This window comes from Podarcis tiliguerta (genome assembly GCF_965153285.1).
Source record: "Podarcis tiliguerta genome assembly, chromosome: 1".
Classification (NCBI taxonomy): domain Eukaryota; kingdom Metazoa; phylum Chordata; class Lepidosauria; order Squamata; family Lacertidae; genus Podarcis; species Podarcis tiliguerta.
Window position 1 is genome coordinate 124,460,967 of NC_139534.1, and position 23,561 is coordinate 124,484,527.

Here is a 23,561-nt window from a genome sequence, read left to right on the forward strand (position 1 = left end):
AGCCCATTTTCTCAGCCACTTCACCCACTTTGAAACCGGCTGTTTTGTCTGGCTATAATCCCGGGGTGAGGTAAAATTATTTTGGCGCGATTTGAAACACAGGTGCAGCCATTTTGTTTCCCCCATGAAGTCCTGTTCTGAGGTGCTCTTTGAGAATATGGTGGAAAACACAGCCCCTTCCTTTGCCATTCCCTGGGGGCTGCCAGTTCAGTGGACAGCAGCTGAATATATGCAGAAAAACACACCCTTCTACAGAGTGGGCGGCTTGTTCCTCAAGCATCTCATTTTATCCGTGAGGTGCAGTGTTAAACACACCTCCAGAGAAAGGGCAGTGACTGAAGCAGGCTTGTTAAATAGATGAACTCACAGCGTGCTGTTCCTTGCAAGCCTTTCTGAACAACACAAGACTTTTGTTTTAGGCTTGAATTTCTCTCTGCCTTTTTATTTTATTTTTTAAAAACAAGAATTGCCTTGCAAAAACCCATAGCAGTTCTATGCAAGTCCAATCAGACCCACTGTGTTCAATACGACTTACACCCAAGTAAACAAGCCGAGGAATCGTTGAAATGATTATGGGAAACAAACTTGGGGAAGGGGACACAACTTCACAAAGCTATTCCTCCTTGAGCTGCTAGGTCAATTTCACAAATGTTTTTCGGCGCAACAGCAACGATAGGGAACCCGTGGCCCTGCAGATGTTGCTGGACTCCAACTCCCATCATCCCCAGCTAGAGAGGCCAATAGGGATCATGGGAGTTGTAGTCCAGAAACTTATGGAACCTATGGAAGGCCACAGGTTCCCCCACCCACTGCATCGTGCAGCAGTGAATTCTGTAAGTAAATGGCACACAGAGACTCACCCACAAACCCTTCCTTGCCGACGAGCTTCAGGGCAATCTTGTCTGCCAGGACAGATGAGTTGCCATGGGCAATGTTGGCAAATGGACCAGCGTGGACAAACACAGGGTTGCCCTGAGAAGAGAAGGGGGAAATGCAACTGGAAGAAGGAAATGCAAAGGGAAAAAAGATGCTTTGCCACCTGGAACGCTGCAAGCCCAACACACACTTAAAAGGTAACAGGACCCCTGACCGTTAGGTCCAGTCGTGGCTGACTCTGGGGTTGCAGCGCTCATCTCGCTTTATTGGCCGTGGGACCCGGTGTACATCTTCCAGGTCATGTGGCCAACATGACTAAGCCGCTTCTGGCGAACCAGAGCAGCGCACGGAAATGCAGTTTACCTTCCCGCCGGAACGGTACCTATTTATCTACTTGCATTTTGACGTGCTTTTGAACTGCTAGGTTGGCAGGAGCAGGGACCGAGCAAGGAGAGCCCACCCTGTTGCGGAGATTCGAACCGCCAACCTTCTAATCGGAAAGCCCTACGCACACTTACTCAGAAGCAAATTTCATGGATCTCAACGGCACTTGCTTGCAAGAAAGCCTGTGTTAGGGCTCTAAAAATCTTGCACCACTTCAAGAGTCTCTGGTGAAGCAACCCAACAAAGTGGAAATTGGGCAGAACTGAAAACCAGCAGGAAAAATCAGCCCATCACAGTCCCTTCTGTGTCGCCCCAAGTTGAGTGATATTTATTGCAATTGTTAAGAGTGAATTTAATTATTATTTTGCTGGTGTTTTGAGAGTTAATTTTGTTGTGTTCTATTATATTCTAACACATCAGTGAATATCACTTTATACGACATAAGTCATTCGTTTTTAAAGTTATGTTTCATTATGCCTTTTTGTACTGGATCAGATTATTATAAGGTGTGTATATTTTGTGGCTGCAAACCGCCTTGTGTATAGTAATATAGAAAGATGGTATACAAATTGAAAGTGAAATGAAATGAGACTCTCTCTTTCTGCGCCAAACAGTTCTACAGGAGAGGAGGGACCTCTCACTTCTCAATCCTTGAGCCAAATCCTTTCCTGCACAGAATGGGCAGGATCCAGGAAGTTTAAACCTTTCTGGCTACTTCAGGAATGCAGACGGCAACCCCCCGCCCACCTCCACCTCTGCTAACTGAGGGTAGGGGAAGAAGATGCAATCTTGCCTGTTAGGAACTGGCTTCCCTCATAGCTCAGAGTCCTTTCTTGGCCACCCCCACACCTTCTGGGAATGCGACAAATCTGTAAACCACATCCATTCTTGCTGCGTTATATTTCGGTACTTAACTTTAAATAGCAAGAGCTTTGCCTCTGGATTAAGAGGCTGAAGGATTCCCTGTTGGATCAACTAGGCTAGCATCCTGATTCCAACAACACCTCTGGATAAACAGCACTTCCTCTTGTTATCCTCGCAGTAACTCGTATTCCAAGATATACTGGCTCTGCATGGGGAGGTTATATTGATCATGGCCAGTTCCCTTGATAGGTCTATATACCGTATTTTTTGCTCTATAAGACTCACTAAAAAGTAAAGGGAAATGTGTGTATGTCTTATGGAGCGAATGCAGGCTGCACAGCTATCCCAGAAGCCAGAACAGCAAGAGGGATTGCTGCTTTCACTGCGCAGCGATCCCTCTTGCTGTTCTGGCTTCTGAGATTCAGAATATTTTTTTTCTTGTTTTCCTCCTCCAAAAACTAGGTGCGTCTTGTGTTCTGGTGCGTCTTATAGAGCGAAAAATACAGTAATTTCTATTTTAAGCAACATGAAGACCAATCCCCATTTACAACCTGTGTGCTCTGAGGTAAGGCAGAAGCTAGGAAGACTAGGCCAAGCAGCAGAGAGCCACCAGCTCCTGACTGGACCGCCAGTGGCCTGGGAGATCTGTTGAGACAGCCTTTGTCCCCCCCCCCCCTTGGGGAAAGGCAGAAGAGGATAAATCCAGGCCAGGGATCTAGTGCCATCGGCAGCTGATGCCACCCTGAGATTATTTTTCTACCATTTCATAGATTAAGGGTCTCATGACTGAGCTATCCCATTTGTTTGTGTTAATGTTTTTTTAATCGTAAACCACTTTGAAAACACAGCAAACAAACAAGGCAAACCGTGAAGGGGTGATTGGTCGTCAGGTGCAAAATGTTCTTGAGAACCACTGCCTCACAGCATTGGCAGGTAGGTTTTCCGATTTCCAACTGAAAGCACAAAGCTCGCGCAAGATATGCACTTACCTCCAGAGTCTGCATGAGGTTTGGCTCAATAGCATCTTTCATCAAAACTGCCAGGGCACCACTAACTCCCTAAAGAAAGAAGTGTTTAGAGTTACCTGGGTGGCAGTTCTTGCCAATTTCTTCAGGTTTAGGATGCTCCAAGAACCCCAAGGGTGCCCACTATTCTACCTTGACAGAAATAGGATGCTAAATGAACACAATTGAGGATGCCATGCTCACCATTCCATAATTACAGGTAGGGCAATTTCACACACGTACGATCTACCTCTGGGATCCCAAGCATAGTGCTCGAGTGCCGAAGAGACCAGCCTTGGTGCGTGCGAGGCCTCTACATCTCCCTATTTTTAATTTTAAAATGTAAATTAAAGCTGGTGTCCAGGGCAATTTACCTTAGGCACACAATGGGATTCTGGAGCAGGCAGTGGCGTAGCGTGGGTTGTCAGCACCCGGGGCAAGGCAAGCAATTTGCGCCCCCTAACCCTAACCCCCAGATGTTGCGCCCGGTGCATCCGGCCCCCCCTGCACCCCCCACGCTACACCACTGGGAGCAGGGCCTCCTCAGACTACCTGAATCACAAGGGGCTCACAAAGAAGAAGATGCTCCACAAGTTCTGCTTCGTTCCTGCACTGCAGGGGGTTGGACTGAATCAGGCATAGGCAAACTCAGCCCTCCAGATGTTTTGGGACTACAATTCCCATCACCCCTGACTACTGGTCGTGTTAGCTAGGGATCATGGGAGTTGTAGTCCCAAAACATCTGGAAGGCCAAGGTTGTCTATGCCCGGAAAAGATGATCCTTGGGTCCCTTCCCACTCCACAATTCTATCATTCTAAATTATCCTGGGGCCAGCTTAGGTTTATGAGCTCCACACCCAGATCCAAGAGACAGTTGAACCAGAATTAAATCCGGCAGAGGTTTCTGGGAAACTTGCACCATCAAGGTCAGTTTGGGCAAAGTTTTGTCTTCTGAGGAAGATTATGGCCTACGTACCAGATCTTCTGTGGTAATTGGAACGCCGTTCCTGCTGGAAGCCACCACCATTTTGGCTAGGCGACGCCTCATGTCCTCCAGGCCATCTGTGAGAGCCAAGACCGCCATGATTTCACTGGCAACCGTGATGTCGAACTGAGCCTGCCGGAGGGAAGGACAGGGCCAAAAACAGTCTCTTTTCAACCCAAGCAGCATTTTTTGTTTTAAAGGAGAACCACTGTCTCCGGATACAAACTCTATAGTGGGCATGTGGGGTGGGGGACTCTTCCTTGCCTCGCAACAGCCCTGTTTCCTTGGAGGGAAGCAGTTGGGGGCTGCATGCTGGTGGGTGGGCAGGGCTCCTGCAGACTGCAGAGGTTGAGATAAGACGAGGGGATTTCAGCAGGGATAGCTTGTCCTGCAAACAACACCCACTGACATTCCCAGAGCTTTGCCTTCTTTTGTATCTGGGCACCCTGGTGGGACGCGGGTGGCGCTGTGGGTAAAACCTCAGCGCCTAGGGCTTGCCGATCGCATGGTCGGCGGTTCGAATCCCCGCGGCAGGGTGAGCTCCTGTCTTTCGGTCCCAGCTCCTGCCCACCTAGCAGTTCGAAAGCACCCCTAAGTGCAAGTAGATAAACAGGTACCGCTTTATAGCGGGAAGGTAAACGGCGTTTCCGTGTGCTGCGCTGGTGCTGGCTCGCCAGAGCAGCTTTGTCACGCTGGCCACGTGACCCGGAAGTGTCTCCGGACAGCGCTGGCCCCCGGCCTCTTAAGTGAGATGGGCGCACAACCCTAGAGTCGGACACGACTGGCCCGTACGGGCAGGGGTACCTTTACCTTTACCCTGGTGGTGGGGAGGGCCAAAGTGGGCAAAGCTGGAACAAAGACCCCCCTCTTTCACCCCATACACTTTGTTCAACCCCTGACCTCTGGGTAGCTGAATTGCTTAGCAGAGCTTTGCAAACTTGTCATGCTGGTGACACACTTTTTAGACATGCATCATTTTGTGACACGGTACTTCAGTGTTACTAGCAAGCCAGAGGTTTAAACTAACCCCTTTCCAGCCCCGTGAGGAGCGCAGGGAGCATTCGCACGGCACACCTGCACACTGCAGCCGACATGTTAACGTGATGCGACACACAGTTTGGAAAGCTCTGGGTTAGAGTGTGATGCTGATAATGCCAAGGTTGCAGGTTTGATTCCAGTAAGAGACAACTGCCTGTTCCTGCATTGCAGGGGCTTGGAGTAGATGATAGGCTCCCTTCCAACTCTATGATACCCCTGGCAAAGGTGGGGAGCCTCAGACCCAGGGAACGAATGTGGCACCTCAAGCCTCTCCATCCCGTTCAGGACTTTCCTTCTGCCACATCTCCTTGACCCTGTTCATTGCCCTCCTCAAGTGTTTTTGCCTGGCTGGAATGTGTCCTAGAACTGCAAGAGTTTCTCTTGCTTGCCTGGACGGCAAGATGGATTTTTGTGGTTAACAGGCGAGAGAAGCATTAGACTCAGGAGCCAATGTGGCCTTTTTGCTTGGCCCCCAAGACGCTTCCCAGGTCACCCACATCTGAAAGCTACACCTTCCTTGAGTGCTTTTGGCTTTCTGGAATGAATCCTTGAACTGTTAGTATTTCATGCATCCATTGCTGCAGATGTGATTGGTGTAAATCACATGCCTGTCTGGGAAGACGGGAACGGAAGACAGCCTTTTCTCTATACCGTTGTGGGTACTGTTGGGACTGTACAGTGGTGCCTCGCAAGACGAAATTAATTCGTTCCGCGAGTCTCTTCGTCTAGCGGTTTTTTCATCTTGCGAAGCAAGCCTATTAGCGGCTTAGCGGATTAGCACTATTAGCGGCTATTAAAGGCTTAAGGGATTAGCGGATTAGCTGCTAAAAGGCTATTGGCGGTTTAGCGGCTTAGAAAAAGGGGGTGGGGAGCGAAAAAAAATCTCAAGACTCGCAAGACATTTTCGTCTTGCGAAGCAAGCCCATAGGGAAATTCGTCCTGCGAAGCGCATCGAAAAACGGAAAACCCTTTCGTCTAGCGGGTTTTCCGTCTTGCGAGGCATTCGTCTTGCGGGGCACCACTGTACGTTTGCTTTTACTTCGTCCTGTTCTCTCTCGGAGCTGATGAGAGAGGACGCCATAATTCTTTGTCTGTACATAGTGTGTAAATAAATACGTAGATTAGCTCTACGATGTCTCACACTTCTTGCTGTGCAATGCTAGAAGATTAGTGTGCATATGCCGTCAGGTATACGTCGCTGAGCACACTGGAGAAGAAGGGAAATGCCTTTTCCAGAGCTGCGCATACCAGAGGATGCTCGGAGTGCGGGGGCTGCAGGAGCACCCCAGGGCATTTTCCAACATGAACTGCCACAACGCCTCTCGCTTTCCTGGAAGAAATCCATCTTTAGTGTGGCAGCACCACACTTTGGAATTCCCTGCCTGTTGACACTGGGCAAGTGCCTTAGAATCATAGAATCATAGAGTTGGAAGAGACCACAAGGGCCATCGAGTCCAACCCCCTGCCAAGCAGGAAACACCATCAGAGCACTCCTGACATATGGTTGTCAAGCCTCTGCTTAAAGACCTCCAAAGAAGGAGACTCCACCACACTCCTTGGCAGCAAATTCCACTGTCGAATAGCCCTTACTGTCAGGAAGTTCTTCCTAATGTTTAGGTGGAATCTTCTTTCTTGTAGTTTGGATCCATTGCTCCGTGTCCGCTTCTCTGGAGCAGCAGAAAACAACCTTTCTCCCTCCTCTATGTGACATCCTTTTATATATTTGAACATGGCTATCATATCACCCCTTAACCTCTTCTCTTAATCCTCTTCTCCAGGCTAAACACGCCCAGCTCCCTTAGCCCTTCTTCATAAGGCATCGTTTCCAGGCCTTCACTGTACTTTTTTAGCTGCTTGCTAAAAACATCTTTGTTTAAGGCGTGCAGAATGATGACGTAGGTTTTAATCTGGTTTTTGAATAAACAACCAAGGAAATCCCCCGTGTTGCTAAACAGACAACTCTGAACAGCCACAAGCAACACGCGGCTAATAATTTGCCTACAACAACAGTCACAGTCAGCGCAGAACCGTTTTTCCGGATGATGAACTGTTTCAATGGTAATTCATCATCAGCAAATGAATTGTCCCTACAGGTACATCTAGTAGCAAAGGATCAGCAATCACCGAGAAGTGTAGTAAAAACTGTTCTACGCTTTGTTCGGAGGACCAATCCCTGCTCATTTGCAGGACTGTGACTGTTGAAAGGCATTTTGCCTCCATCTCCAGGTTCTTTGACACTGACTAACTATGCTCTCTATTGTTGTTCATGAACATTACTTGACTCCGATGATTTGTTACTCCATTGCATATTTTCTGTTTATGAATTGTGAAACATTATAATTTTGTAAATATTTTGTTAGCACATTATTAGCTGCGTGTTGCCCGTGGCTGTTCAAATTAATCGCCGATTCTGTTTTTTTTAATTAAATGTTCCCAATCGTTTTTAGCTGTTCCCCCAACCCCTGATAACGTTACTGTTTTTGTAAACCATTTTGAGGTTTTATTACAATCAAGCGGTATCTAAATCTTGGGAAACAAAATACAGTGGTGCCTCGCAAGACGGAAAGAATCCGTTCCGCGAGTCTCTTCGTCTTGCGGTTTCCTTCGTCTTGCGAAGCAAGCGCATTAGCGGCTTAGTGGATTAGCGCTATTAGCGGCTTAGCGGATCAGCTGATAAGCGGCTTAGCGGATCAGCTGTTAAGCGGCTTAGCGGCTTGGGAAAAGGGGGGGGGAGGGGGGAAAACCCCGCAGGAACTCGCAAGACATTTTCATCTTGCGAAGCAAGCCCATAGCAAATTCGTTTTGCGAAGCACCTCCAAAACGGAAAACCCTTTCGTCTAGCGGGTTTTCCGTCTTGCGAGGCATTCGTCTTGCGGGGCACCACTGTATATAAATAAAATAGAGATAAATGACGGGTGTCTACAAAACACACCCCACTCACTTTTGCATGGCTAGAAAGTCACCTGTTGTAAGGTAAGAGTCACCTCCATTGCTCTACCCACATTTTGCCTCTGGCTCCACCTACCACCCGCATGCCGTCCCCAGAAGGGATGAAAAAGGTTTCCAACCACTACCCCCGTTCTACAGGAAAGATAGCGCAAGATTGTGCTGAAAGAGTGCCATTTTTTATGCCAAAGACAACACAGAGTCAAGCAAACTAAATGTCTGAAATGGAGAAGACTACAGGGGTACCTTGGTTCTCAAATTTAATCCGTTCTGGGGGTCCGTTCGACTCCTGAAACGGTTCAAAAACCAAGGTGCGGCTTCCAATTGGCTGCAGGAGCTGCCTGCACTCAATCAGAAGCCGTGTTGGACGTTTAGCTTCTGAAAAACATTTGCAAACCAGAATACAGTCATACCTTGGGTTAAGCATGATTCAGGTTGAGCGTTTTCAGATTACGCTCCGTGGCAACCCGGAAGTAACGGAACGCATTACTTCCAGGTTTCACCGCTCGTGTATGCGCAGATGCTAAAAATGACGTCACAGGCATGTGCAGAAGCAGCGAATCGCGACGCTTAGGCGCGGGTTGCATTCTACTCAGGATGCGAACGGGGCTCCGGAACGGATCCCGTTTACATCCAGAGGTACCACTGTACTCACTTCTCGGTTTGCAGCGTTCAGGAGCCGATTTGTTTGGGAGCCAAGCTTTTTGATTACCAAGGTACCACTGTATTCCAAAACACTGTGGGTGGAAAGGCAGCCCCTCAGAGCAAGTTAGCACCAGGTATATACTATCACCCCCCCTCCTTTTATGTTCTCATGCACATCATTTGTAGAAAAACACTCAGTGGGGGGAAAAACCCCCAATACCTCTTGACTCAAGGTCAACCCAGTTGCTAAGGGAGAGTAAGATGCTATTGTTCAAAGACCAGCCAGTCCCCCCTCCCCCCCCGCAATAGGAAAGCATTTCAGAATGAGAGAGGAAAGGGCACTTACTGTGCGTGAGAACCCCTTTTCGGTTGGAGACTGCCCAATAGTGATCTTCCGCAGAAACCTGTCATTTGTGTCCATCACTGAGCGAGGGAAAGCGAGGAGAGGGAGGGAAGGAGAGAATGGATGGATGGATGGTTGAAAGCAGGTTAAAAAGGACCCTGTGACATGGGCATTTTAGGCAGGTTTGGGGGGGTGGGGGCTAGCAAGAGTCAGCAACCTTTTTCAGCCGTGGGCTGGTCCACCGTCCCTCAAACCATGTGGTGGGCCGGACTATATTTTGGGGTGGGGGTGGGGAAATGAACGAATTCCTATGCCCCACAAATAACCCAGAGATGCATTTTAAATAAAAGGACACATTCTACTCATGTAAAAACATGCTGATTCCCGGACCGCCAGATTGATAAGGCGATTGGGCCGCATCTGGCCCCTGGGCATTAGGTTACCCCATTAGCTCAGAAAAGCTGCTGAAAGGTGAATGCCTATTCATATGTGCACACACTCAAACACATGCAGGAACACACACACAGGCTCAGAGACAGCCCTTTCCCTCCCAAAAACTTTTAGAGGTTAACAGGTTCCCCCAAGCATTCCAATCAACATTGAGCAGCTACATCTTGAGAGCTGCCCAGCAGCGTCCGTGCGGCTAGCCTGCCAAGAAAATCAAAATTAAATGGTAGCTCCGAAACCCTGTGCTGACCGGAACATCTCTGCCGGCCACTTCCTGCTGCCAGATAAGCCCAGCAGAGGGGATGTCCCACAGGGCCCTCCTCAAATCCTCAGCCAGCCCTATCAATAACTCTGTAAAGGCCCAGCAATTCTGGGCGTGTTCCTGATTGGAAGTCGGCAAGCCCAGAGCAATGACTCATGCAGAGAAGCAACGGCTGTCTCCTTGGAGGATGGACAGTTCTGCTACACAGGAAGCGGAGGACCAAGACTATCTATAATCTGTGTGCAATCAGATTTTGGCTAACATTGAAGGCTGTGGGATGGGGACAGGCAGTGGAGGGAGATAAGCAGGAATCTCTAAGTCTAAACCTTAAACCATTTTTTGTGTGCACAAAAACAAAAGCTCAAACTCCCCCACCTTTCTAAACATCTTTCTACTTTGCCCACTGTGGGTTATTTTTGCGCCAATACCTCTTTGCCATGTTATGCTGTCCGGATCAATATCCAATCTCACAAATTTGTTTATTTCATCATCCGTCAAAGCCCTTGGGTCTGTTTTCTCAATATGCAATCTCTGAGGAGGAACGAAAGGAGGGGGAGAGAAATAAGATGATGGGTATTTATAGGAAATGAGCAACTTCATGGGGGTGTGTGTGTTGGAATCGTTCTTAAAGCAAAAAAATAAAGGGAGAGCAGCGCCTAAAAGCCTAGGCTGAAACTTGAAACCTGCCAAGAAGAAATGTGAAAAAGCATGGTTTGCACATAACTCTGAGCCATGGTTTGTTTAAGCCACGGGTTAGCATCCTGTGCAAACCAGGAATGATGTAAGTGACAGAATTTTTTTTCAGCCAGAATTTCAGCTTCAATGGGCCAGCTATAGATATGGGTCCTAAGTGTGTTTCCTGCCTAGCTAACTTGAACAGGAGCCTAATCTGAAAGAAGATACAGTGGTACCTCGCAAGACGAATGCCTCGCAAGACGAAAAACTTGCAAGACGAAAGAGTTTTTTGTTTTTTGAGTTGCTTTGCAAGACGAATTTCCCTATGGGCTTTCTTAAAACCGTCAATGCATTCCTATGGGAAACCATGCTTCGCAAGACGAAAAATTCACAAGACGAAAAAACTCGCAGAACGAATTAATTTTGTCTTGCGAGGCACCACTGTATATAATGAAGAGCCGGATTTTCCTGAAGAAATAGAGAGACTTGTACAAACCAGCATTCTCCAACTTGGTGCCCTCCAGCTCTTTCAGACTATCCGCCAAAACAGCTGGAGGGCATTGGTGAGGGCTGGCATAGTACGTCACACTTTGCCTGGGTGCAAATCTCATGAATTACAAGGGCCAAGATTCTGGGTTTTGCAACTGTCTGCTGGCTCCTGATGGCCTACTTGACAACACTGATGCACAAATATGACTTCATTAGGTGTTCTTGATTAGTCCTTTGTGTGACTTTTCAATTTTGTAATTGTTTTCTGAATGTCCAAGGCAAGTCCTTACATTACTCTTTGCATACATTTGCCAGATACCTGACCTTGCATTTTTTTGCCTCCTGTTTTTTTTATGCTTTGCTGTTTTCAGTATAAGTTTTTATAATAAAATAAAAGGGTTCTGGGCTTTGCACCAAATTCCATGCTTGCGAACATGCAAGATGGTCACATCCCTGAGTATGTAGCCCATGAAACATCCACACGGAAGGGACCTGGAAATTCGTTACCGGAACAGGTTCTGCAAACTCACTCGCAATCTCTGGATCTGGACGTTGGAGAACTTCCTGGCGCCGTCAACAGAAGGGACCAATCGGGAATAGAGAGCCTTAAGGAGAAAAAAACACTTCATTAGCGGCTGCAGGGCACTCTACAAGTCTCTCTCTTTCACACACACACAAATGCTACAGGGGAAAAGATAAATTGCACCGTGTTACCTGATCAGACTGCGTGGCCTCGTGGAAGATGCGGGCATCGATAGCGGCAGCGACCAAGTTATTGGCTGCAGTAATGGCGTGGATGTCGCCAGTGAGGTGGAGATTGAACTAGAGAGGACGGAAAATGTCAGTTTGCATTTCTTAGTGCAGAAAGTACTGATCTGATGTGCAGAGATCTTTTCTATTCTAATTAATTCAAGAGGGTTCTGGAAGCTTCTCTGTGTGAAAGAAGGTTCATGATGTTTGGATTATTCCTTCAGCGAAGCTGAGTGCAGCTGGTTTAAACTAGTTTTGTTATCTCTTTCAGTCAAGGTCATGCTGACTATAAAAATAGGCCAGAAGGAGTCTGGGTTTCACACTTTCTCTTTCTATCTCTCTTTCCTTCTGGTGTGGTGTTCTGTACATAGTATGCTTAGTGTTAAGATTCAGACTTTATTATAAGTTATTGCAAGTTTAAGTTAAGTCTGCTGCAACTGGATTTCTTATGGACAGTGCCAATCCTGAATGTATTGGATTTGTGACCATTAGATAGATAAACTTGATGATAGATAGATAGATAGATAGATAAACTTTATTCACATTAGCCAACAGCCATAGCAACATAAAACAAGCAATATACAGTGATGCCTCGCAAGACGAAATTAATTCGTTCTGCGAGTTTTTTCGTCTTGTGAAGCACCACTGTGCATTGACGGTTTCCCATAGGAATGCATTGACGGTTTTTTAAAAAAGCGCAAGACGTTTTGTCTTGTGAAGCAAGCCCATAGGGAAATTCGTCTTGCAAAGCAACTCAGAAAACGAAAAACTCTTTCGTCTTGCGAGGCATTCATCTTGCGAGGTACCACTGTATACAATTAAAAAGACAACAATGGGTAAAAAGGACAATCAAATGATCAAGATTATCGTTCAGATAGTGGCCCTTAATCTCACTGCACCCTCGATAAACCTAGCAACCTTTGCTGTTGTCTGATCATTTTGATCTGACAACAGAAAGAACAACGTGGCCGCAGATGGGTGGCCTGGGATGGTAAGTAGGAGTGGGGTGACCATTATGCTCATTTGCCTTCAGTGGCAGTAAAACTCTGCTGGATGAAATACAATTGCCTCTGGTCTATTTTGGGGGGGAATCTTGCAACGTGTTTACGTTTTTTACTCTGCTAACTATACAATGGAATCTACCCTGGATCAATATTGAGTAGAATTTCCATGACAAAAAAAGGGGAGACAAATTGGATCGGGGTGGAGAGGACCTCAACAACAACCTCAAATCCTCTGTTAAAGCCCAGCACGTCCCAAAACAGGACTATGAGCTGGAGAGGGAAATTTTAATACAGTGGTACCTCGCAAGACGAATGCCTCGCAAGACGAATGCCTCGCAAGACGAAAGAGTTTTTTGTTTTTTGAGTTGCTTCGCAAGACGAATTTCCCTATGGGCTTGCTTCGCAAGACGAAAACGTCCTGCGCCTTTTTCTTAAAACCGTCAATGCATTCCTATGGGAAACCGTCAATGCATTTCCTATGGGAAACCGTGCTTCGCAAGACGAAAAATTCACAAGACGAAAAAACTCGCAGAACGAATTAATTTCGTCTTGTGAGGCACCACTGTAGCAATGTTCCTGTAGGCAAGGTTAGAAAATTGCTCTGTGATAGGTAAGAGACAAGAGCCGTCTCTTGATGACACACTGCAAAATTTCTGGAGGTCCAGGGAAGTGGGTATCGTAGAAAAAGTTCCAACCCCCCTGAATTGCAGGAATCTTTCGCCCAGTGTGGGGCTCGAACCCACGTCCTTGAGATTAAGAGTCTCGTGCTCTACCAACTGAGCTAATCCCACATCAACCGTTTTGTCTCGAATGCTGTCATAAATTAAGGAATCAAGTTACCTCCTCCATAGGAATAACCTGAGAATATCCACCTCCAGCCGCACCACCTGTATAAAAGGAAGGATGCCATTCATCAGACCGCGCTTGCAAAAACCATGAGCATCTTTATTTTTTATTTTTTACTGATTTTCACATTTATCACAGAAAGAAAAAGAAAACATTACAAAACACACAACAGAGAAAAACACACAAAAAAGAATTACTTCAAATCCCTAATTTTCATTACATTGATAACTGACTTTCTCAAATCCCCTCTAACTGAACTTCATTATATCACCTGTTTAAGTTCTCCAAATTCATATTTCTAATAACATTAACTCCTTTCATTTACTAACCTCTTCTCTTTTATTGATATTCTAATCCTTGATATTTACTACCACATATTCTTACTCTACCCCTAAGCCTATTTATTACTTCCAATAATTTCCTATTTATCTTATATCACAATATTTAGCTAGATATTCTTTAAATTTCTTAAAAGTGTGAGCATCTTTAGATTACGAAGAGGATGCACAGGCTTCTAAAACTGACAAACTTCTCTGAGCAGTGATGGGTGTCAAAAAAAGGGCTTGCCCGAAAACCTCCTGCATCCGATTACAAGAGATGCAAGTAGATCATGTGCTTATCTGTAAGTTGTCTTGTGTTATCTCATAACTTTTAAGTCTAATTTACTGATACCGGAAACGATATTTTCAGTAATGTTCTGGGAAGGGTTGTAGCTCGTAGAAGTGCATCTGCCTTGAATGCAGAAGATTCCAGGTTCACCCCCCCCCCAGCATCTCCAGGTGCACCCTGGACATAAGAAGAGGCTGCTGGCCCACCTTTACGTACCTTTAATTCCAAACGTGGGTCCTTGCGAAGGCTGCCGAACGCAGGCAAAGGCATTCCGACCAAGGTATGCTCCCAGCGCTTGAACCAGTCCCACTGTTGTGGTGCTTTTCCCTTCTCCCAGGGGTGTGGGCGTTATACTGAAATACAAAACAACAACGACCCCAAGGCATTGGGAAAATGCACCTGTTTCCTTCGAGCAAAGCCAACAGGCTATGAACAAAGTGCTCTCCCGCATGCAGCCTTAGCACTGGTATTCAAAGATCAAGACAAGCTCTTTGGGGTCCAGCAAATCAGAGGAGGGCCACGATGGCGATCTCGTGCTGCCTCATCTCTGCCCCTCCCAGCAAACAACCACCACCTGCCTCCTGGGAAGTCAGTGCAATGGCTCCAGCCAGTGGCATAGCATGAGAGGGGCCACAGGGGCAGCTGCCCTGGGCGCAAAATTGTTTGGGGTGCACAATTTCAGCACCCAGAGCTGCCTCAACACAGCTGTGCACTGTTAGTTTCTGTTTTGCCACTGAGCAGCTGCTTAGAGTCACAAGGCTCTGTTTACATTCCAGACTGTTGGAAGTCTCACGGGAGAAGGGAGACGGATGTGACATTACTGGTTTCCTGTTCCTTTGTTGTTCAGTTGCTCTCAGCTCTCACAGAGAGAGGATGTATTTTTCTTTGCTCTCTACGTAGTTTAGTAATAAAGCATAGCATGTAGCCATAAATCTCATCACTTCCGCGTGCTGTTTTGGATTCTCTGCTGAATGGGGGAACGTGCCTGAGGCCTCATCAAAGGCTCAGGTCGTTAATTATTCATCGGGGGCGATTCCGAAGCAGTCGGAGGAAGATGAGCTTTATCAGCTTGGCCGAGCGGAGATCCCGACATGCACTTCCAGCGAACGACTCTTCTTTTCTTATCACAGTGGCTGCAATACTCCTGACTGACGCGGACACCATTAGGCAGCTGAATGTGAATGCATACTCTGTCTGTTTCCATCCCTCTCTCCCACCCACCCCGCTCCAAGCAGCCCTGGGCACTGGAAACCCATGTTACGCCACTGGCTGGTTCCACCCCACCTGGCAGGCTGCTCCCCAATGGCCCCAACTGAAAAACGCTACGAGCCGACCAGACTGGCAGAAACGGACCCATGAAACCTACCCCGTTACGACAACGTATCTGCCGTCGGGCTGGTCCTTCAGGCGCTTCAGCGCCGACAGCGAAATCTTGGCCTTGCACTGCCCGTAGAGTTGCACCTCATCTGAGAGCAGACCGATCTCCTTGGCCAGCTGGCCGATGGGCTTGGGGAAGCAGGACCGGGATACTTCGATGTCGCTGAAAGTCAACAAGAGGGCGGTGAGGAAGAGTTCTACGGAGAGACGATACGCAGGACTATAGGAAGCTGCTTTGATGCTGAGTTATAGATCGCTGGCCCAGTGAAGTTCATGGCCGAGTGAGGATTCGAACCCAGGCCTCCCAGTCTGTAGCCCACTACTTTAATCACAACACCACCCTGGCTCTCCCCACTACAGTTGTGTGTGTATGGAGGGAGAGTCATGTTTCTGAGTGCGGAATGCACAATCCTGAGATTAAGATCCACATGATCTTCCCCAGATTGGGGGAAGGTAGACCTTGTTTTAAAACAACAACCACCTAGGTTATTTTTTTATTATTAAAGAAAAGCTGTTCCCTGCAAATTCAACAAAAATCAATTGCATCACCCATTTGCAGACCACAGAAATATATTCCATCAGGTCCAAGTTTCTATCACCCCATTTTGCTGTGAGTAGTGGGGAGAACATGCTGGACCTCTACAAAGACTTAATAAAAACAACACCCCCTATCCCATGCCCCAACACACACCCCCATATAAATTCAGGCAAAAACCAGAATGAAATAATCTCTATCAATGGCCTTCCAGCCATAAGATGTTCCTTACCTTGGAACAGGCGTTCTAGGGATCAGCTGGTTATACTGAATATTCCACTTGCCAGGCTGATATTTCTCCAGAAAGCGCTGCGCACTTTCCACAGTGCTCTAAATTCGTATTGAAAAACAAAGAAGCGAACCAAAGAAAGGTCCATCACACAAAACGTTCCAGCAGGTCAGTCAATAATGTCATAGGCAAGACAGAACAGGAGCCCAGAACACACCTGGAAAGACTACTGGCCGCAATTGCTGTGTTCTCCCTCTGAATACTACCTGCTGGGAGCCAGGAGGAGTGCAGTTGCACTCAAGTCCCGCTTGCAGGCTTTCCACAGGCGTCTGGCTCCTCCGGCTGCAGCAACAAAGGACTTCCGCCCCAGGCCAAGAACCTCCATCACTCATTGTTACGCAGATGGGTACAAGCTGCAGGGCCTTTTTGGTTGTGGCACTGCTGTTACGGAATGCACTCTCTAGGAAGCCCGGCCTCAACACCTCCATCCCCTGCCTCGTTCTAACATCTTCATTACAACCTGGTTGCTTGGGTAGGTTTTGGGGGAGGGCTGATTATTATTTCTGTTGCCCTTGAAGCCAATTTTAGATTATCCCCCCCCCCCCCCGCAAAAAAGCAGGATATAAAACAAAGGACCCTAACTGTTTACAGCATTAGTTGCTGCATTTTAGGATTATCGTTTCTGATGCTGTCAGACACTCTGATTACATTAGCAGAAAGCCAGAATACAAAGGTTAAATCATCATCGTGGTTTATATTTTGAGAGCCTGTGGCCCTTCAGGTGCTATTGGACTCCTGTCGTCTGTAGCCAGCATGTCTAATGGTCAAGAATAATAGATGACAGACTCCAATCTGCCCCTGATTTAGAGGCACAGTGATCAGAAATACTGGAGGTTGCTATTTATTCCGGCAATTTATATAGCTCTTCATGCAACAGAGATGGACATACAAGCAGCTTACAATGTTACAAAACTATCACAATCAAGTTTTTTAAGAATCAGCTAACATATGGGGGCCGTCATGGCTAATGCCAGATGAAAAACACAGACATACAGTGGAGACATGCAGCCCCATCAAATAATAATAGCAACAACAACAACAACAACACACAGCCCATCTGACTGGGTTGCCCCAGCCACTCTGGCCGGCTCCCAACAAAATATGACAAACACAACAAAACATCAAACATTAAAAACTTCCTTATACAGAGCTGCCTTCTGATGTCTCCTAAAGTCAAACAGAATGAAGGCAGCCCTGTTTAGGGAAGCTTTTAATGTTTGATGTATTACATTACAGTGGTGCCTCGCAAGACGAAAAGAATCCGTTCCGCGAGTCTCTTCGTCTTGCGGTTTTTTTCGTCTTGCGAAGCAAGCCCATTAGCGGATTAGCGCTATTAGCGGTTTAGCGGCTATTGTTGTTGTTTAGTCGTTCAGTCGTGTCCGACTCTTCGTGACCCCATGGACCAGAGCACGCCAGGCACTTCTGTCTTCCACTGCCACCCGCAGTTTGGTCAGATTCATGTTTGTAGCTTCGAGAACACTGTCTAACCATCTCGTCCTCTGTCGTCCTCTTCTCCTTGTGCCCTCCATCTTTCCCAACATCAGGGTCTTTTCCAGTGAGTCTTCTCTTCTCATGAGGTGGCCAAAGTATTGGAGCCTCAGCTTCACGATCTGTCCTTCCAGTGAGCACTCAGGGCTGATTTCCTTAAGAATGGATGCGTTTGATCTTCTTGCAGTCCATGGGACTCTCAAGAGTCTCCTCCAGCACCATAATTCAAAAGCGTCAATTCTTCGGCGATCAGCCTTCTTGATGGTCCAGCTCTCACTTCCATACATCACTACTGGGAAAACCATAGCTTTTACTATACGGACCTTTGTTGGCAAGGTGATGTCTCTACTTTTTAAAATGCTATCTAGGTTTGCCATTGCTTTCCTCCCAAGAAGCAGGCGTCTCTTAATTTCGTGGCTGCTGTCACCATCTGCAGTGATCATGGAGCCCAAGAAAGTAAAATCTCTCACTGCCTCCATTTCTTCCCCTTCTATTTGCCAGGAGGTGATGGGACCAGTCGCCATGATCTTCGTTTTTTTGATGTTGAGCTTCAGACCATATTTTGTGCTCTCCTCTTTCACCCTCAATAAAAGGTTTTTTAATTCCTCCTCACTTTCTGCCATCAAGGTTGTGTCATCTGCATATCTGAGGTTGTTGATATTTCTTCCAGCAATCTTAATTCCGGCTAGGGATTCATCCAGCCCAGCCTTTCGCATGATGAATTCTGCATATAAGTTAAATAAGCAGGGAGACAAAATACAGCCTTGTCGTACCCCTTTCCCAATTTTGAACCAATCAGTTGTTCCATATCCAGTTCTAACTGTAGCTTCTTGTCCCACATAGAGATTTCTCAGGAGACAGATGAGGTGATCAGGCACTCCCATTTCTTTAAGAACTTGCCATAGTTTGCTGTGATCGACACAGTCAAAGGCTTTTGCATAGTCAATGAAGCAAAAGTAGATGTCTTTCTGGAACTCTCTAGCTTTCTCCATAATCCAGCGCATGTTTGCAATTTGGTCTCTGGTTCCCCTGCCTCTTCTAAATCCAGCTTGCACTTCTGGGAGTTCTCGGTCCACATACTGCTTGAGCCTTCCTTGAAGAATTTTAAGCATAACCTTGCTAGCGTGTGAAATGAGTGCAATTGTGCGGTAGTTGGAGCATTCTTTAGCACTGCCCTTCTTTGGGATTGGGATGTAGACTGACCTTCTCCAATCTTCTGGCCACTGCTGAGTTTTCCAAACTTGCTGGCATATTGAGTGTAGCACCTTAACAGCATCATCTTTTAAAATTTTAAATAGTTCAGCTGGAATACCATCACTTCCACTGGCCTTGTTATTTGCAATGCTTTCTAAGGCCCATTTGACTTCACTCTCCAGGATGTCTGGCTCAAGGTCAGCAACCACACTACCTGGGGTGTACGAGACATCCATATCTTTCTGGTATAGTTCCTCTGTGTATTCTTGCCACCTCTTCTTGATGTCTTCTGCTTCTGTTAGGTCCTTACCACTTTTGTCCTTTATTATGGTAATCTTTGAACGAAATGTTCCTTTCATATCTCCAATTTTCTTGAACAGATCTCTGGTTCTTCCCATTCTGTTGTTTTCCTCTATTTCTTTGCATTGCTCATTTAAGAAGGCCTTCTTGTCTCTCCTTGCTATTTTTTGGAATTCTGCATTCAATTTCCTGTATCTTTCTCTATCTCCCTCGCATTTTGCTTGCCTTCTCTCCTCCGCTATTTGTAAGTCCTCATTGGACAGCCACTTTGCTTTCTTGCATTTCCTTTTCATTGGTATGGTTTTCATTGCTGCCTCCTGTATAATGTTTCGAGCCTCCATCCATAGTTCTTCAGGCACTCTGTCCAGCAATTCTAAATCCTTAAACCTGTTCCTCACTTCCACTGTGTATTCATAAGGGATTTGGTTTAGATTGTATCTTACTGGCCCAGTGGTTTTTCCTACTTTCTTCAGTTTAAGCTTGAATTTTGCTATAAGAAGCTGATGATCTGAGCCACAGTCAGCTCCAGGTCTTGTTTTTGCTGACTGTATAGAGCTTCTCCATCTTTGGCTGCAGAGAATATGCCTGTTGTCTTTGTCCATGGAGTTTTCTTGGCAGGGATACTGGAGTGGCTTGCCGATTCCTGCTCCAGGTGGATCACGTTTGGTCCAAACTCTCCACTATGACCTGTTCATCTTGGGTGCCCTGCTCGGCATAGTTCATAGCTTCTCTGAGTTCTTCAAGCCCCTTCGCCACGGCAAGGCAGTGATCCATGCGGCTATTAAAGGCTTAAGGGATTAGCGGATTAGCTGCTAAAAGGCTATTAGCGGCTATTAAAGGTTTAAGGGATTAGCGGATTAGCTGCTAAAAGGCTATTAGCGGCTTAGATCAGCTGATAAGCGGCTTAGATCAGCTGTTAAGAGGCTTAGCGATCAGCTGTTAAGCGGCTTAGCGAACAGCTGTTAAGCGGCTTAGGGGCTTGGGAAAAAGGGGGGGAGGGGAAAAAAAACCCAGGAATCACAAGGCATTTTCGTCTTGCGAAGCAAGCCCATAGCAAATTCGTCCTGCGAAGCACCTCCAAAACGGAAAACCCTTTCGTCTAGCGGGTTTTCCGTCTTGCGAGGCATTCGTCTTGCGGGGCACCACTGTATTTTAATATTTTTTTGGCAGCCGCCCAGAGTGGCTGGGGAAGCCCAGCCAGATGGGCGGGGTATAAATAAATTATTATTATTATTGTTGTTGTTGTTGTTTTTATTGTTATTATCATCATCATCCCCCCATTATTTAACATTTACAAGCATGCATTCATAGGTAGCAGCTGCACCCTCACCTCTGCAATTTATGCTCACGCCAAAAGGTGGGACAAACACACACACACACATACACACACACACAAACACACACAACACCCTAGAGCACCCACAACCATTCCTCCCCCCCCCCGTACATAACGTGCAGCTGCTCTGGGGGAAAGCAAGAGTTTTGAGGGTGGGGTTGTGGGAGAGCAACGCAGCCCATGCGCCTCCCACGGGTACAACCAAGGGCACACACCTGCATCAACATGGCAACCGTCATTGGCCCGACACCTCCAGGGACCGGGGTGATGTAACCCGCCTTCTCCTTGGCTGCGCTGTAGGCCACATCGCCAACGACCCTTTTTCCACTTGCCCTTGTGCTGTCTTGTGTGTGAGAGAGAGATAAGGGGAGGGTGCGCATCAGAGCAATACAAAGAACAAGCAGGAAAAAGGCCTGGGAACATCTTTGCAACGGCAGAAACACACAAGCATAATCTCTTGGCAGCGCTAAGGCAACACACCAGACCACTCTGTTTCTCCTCCTCTTTTAGGTTTCACTAATAATTGCTGTGCTGTTAAGCTGGTGAACTGCACAGCTCACCCAGAAATACTCCCCTTTAGGATTTCCTCACTCCCTGGGTTTTAGCGCCATTTTTATCCGTGTTCACGCTGCTCCATGCGTCTTTATGCTAGTTCGCCGTTCAGCTCTGCCCATAGTGCAGCTGCAGCAGCAATCGTTTCTGCGCAGACCGGATTTGTGTTTTGCAGATTTTAATTTGTCAACCGCTCAGGAGGACGTGTATATAAAAATACAAAAAGGAGAAAGAATTTTTTTTTTTTAATCAAAGAGCAAGGTTTGCTCAAAAACTCCTGCGTGTACCATTTTTATAAGTGGCTGATGCTTTTCTTAAGACTTTGCAAGGCAGCAATCTAGCTTGGGATTTGCAGGGCGAGGGGGTGGGAATGAAGAATAATCCTGCAAGAAAGAAGATTCCACCTAAACATTAGGAAGAACTTCCTGACAGTAAGAGCTGTTCGACAGTGGAATTTGCTGCCAAGGAGTGTGGTGGAGTCTCCTTCTTTGGAGGTCTTTAAGCAGAGGCTTGACAACCATATGTCAGGAGTGCTCTGATGGTGTTTCCTGCTTGGCAGGGGGTTGGGCTCGATGGCCCTTGTGGTGTCTTCCAACTCTATGATTCTATGATTAGTGCCATGGAGCCAGAGCTGCCTTAGCCAAATCTTTTCCTTTCTTTAAAAAACCCATTCAGTCAAAATGCAAGCGCTTGTGGCCAGCTAATACAGAGGGCACAGCTCAATGACATTGAAGTGTCCAACATCCTAACTGCTACTCTGTACTGTTTCAGAGAACCAGTGCAGAGTAGTAGTTAAGAGTGTTGGGATTAGGGTCTGCGAGACCTGGATTCAAATCCTCCACTCAGCCATGGAGCTCACTGGGTGACTTTGTGCCAGACGCAACCTCTCACAGGGGTGTTGTGAAGATAAAATGGAGATGGGGAAATCCACGTACCCCGCTGCGAGCTCCTTGGAGGAAAAGTGGCATATAAATGCCTAAGACATTCTATGGCTTTCTGTAGCACTATTTACCGTATTTTTCGCTCTATAAGACGCACCAGACCACAAGACGCACCTAGTTTTTGGAGGAGGAAAACAAGAAAAAAAATATATTCTGAATCTCAGAAGCCAGAACAGGAAGAGGGATCGCTGCGCAGTGAAAGCAGCAATCCCTCTTGTTGTTCTGGCTTCTGGGATAGCTGCGCAGCCTGCATTCGCTCCATAAGACGCACACATATTTCCCCTTACTTTTTAGGAGGGAAAAAGTGAGTCCTATAGAGCAAAAAATACGGTAGATACAAGATCATGTACAAGGTGAGCTAAGAGGCAACACAAGAGATAGCATAAAAAATTAACTTGTTTATGAATGCAATTATCTTGCACGTGAAAATCTGGAAAGAAAACACCAACCAAAGAAGAATGGATTTCAAAGCTAATGAATTATGCAGAGCTGGCGGAACTAACAGCAAAAATAAGGAACCAACACCACAGGGTATTCACAGAAGCCCTTTTGGGGATATCTGAAAAAAATGTTATAATCAGATGAAATCGCAAGCAGGATTTGAAATACGGGCAGCGGTAGGAGATTGATAATATATGAAATAGAATAACATGTCTTAGGCGAAATGTTTACTAAAATGCAGTAAGTAAATGGGATGAGTTTATGAACTCATGGAGGGAAATTTTAAAGAGAAATGTATAACAAGTTTGGAATCTGGAATACAGTGGTACCTCAGGTTAAGTATTTAATTCGTTCTGGAGGATGATAATGATGATGATGTTTGTACCCCACCCATCTGACTGGGTTGCCCAAGTCACTCTGGGCAGCTCCCCAGGTAAGAGCTGGGAGGGTCCACTTGCTTTTGTGTAGGATGGCCACTTCATGAGAAGAGAAGACTCCCTGGAAAAGACCCTGATGTTGGGAAAGATGGAGGATACAAGGAGAAGGGGACGACAGAGGATGAGATGGTTGGACAGTGTTCTCGAAGCTACGAACATGAGTCTGACCAAACTGCGGGAGGCAGTGGAAGACAGGAGTGCCTGACGTGCTCTGGTCCATGGGGTCACGAAGAGTTGGACACGACTAAACAACAGCAAAAGGGTTAAGATCTACCTCGATAGAGGGCTCTGTATGTTATTATTCTCTCTCTTTCTCTTCCGCCCTTCTCTATTTTCTCTCTGTCTTTTTTGTTTTGTTTTCTTCTCTATTTTTATTTAGATTAGTTTGGTTTTTAGTGTATGGTACGTTGAAAACTTTCAAAAAAAAAAATCAGGTTAAAAAACAAAACACATCTGTCACACTCCATGTTGGCAGCCATTTCTTGGGGAAAGGGATCGGTGGAA

The 23,561-nt window shown here is 46.5% G+C and overlaps 1 protein-coding gene across 2 annotated transcripts in view; it reads right to left on the reverse strand.

Annotated features, from left to right (window-relative positions):
- The window catches only part of MTHFD1 (methylenetetrahydrofolate dehydrogenase, cyclohydrolase and formyltetrahydrofolate synthetase 1), an 81,134-nt gene that overhangs the window by 30,973 nt on the left and 26,600 nt on the right, over positions 1–23,561 (reverse strand). For both annotated transcript variants that reach the window (XR_014509848.1, XM_083435084.1), the window contains exons 9-20: positions 20,902–21,029; positions 16,312–16,409; positions 15,534–15,707; positions 14,384–14,520; positions 13,553–13,599; positions 11,673–11,780; positions 11,489–11,563; positions 10,223–10,325; positions 9,089–9,165; positions 4,105–4,245; positions 3,114–3,182; positions 861–972 (exon numbers count right to left, since the gene is read on the reverse strand). Coding sequence is in view for 1 of the 2 variants with exons in the window: in XM_083435084.1 (XP_083291210.1) it covers positions 861–972; positions 3,114–3,182; positions 4,105–4,245; positions 9,089–9,165; positions 10,223–10,325; positions 11,489–11,563; positions 11,673–11,780; positions 13,553–13,599; positions 14,384–14,520; positions 15,534–15,707; positions 16,312–16,409; positions 20,902–21,029 (1,269 nt within the window). In the remaining variant the exon portion in view is untranslated. The remainder of the gene's footprint in view (positions 1–860; positions 973–3,113; positions 3,183–4,104; positions 4,246–9,088; positions 9,166–10,222; positions 10,326–11,488; positions 11,564–11,672; positions 11,781–13,552; positions 13,600–14,383; positions 14,521–15,533; positions 15,708–16,311; positions 16,410–20,901; positions 21,030–23,561) is intronic.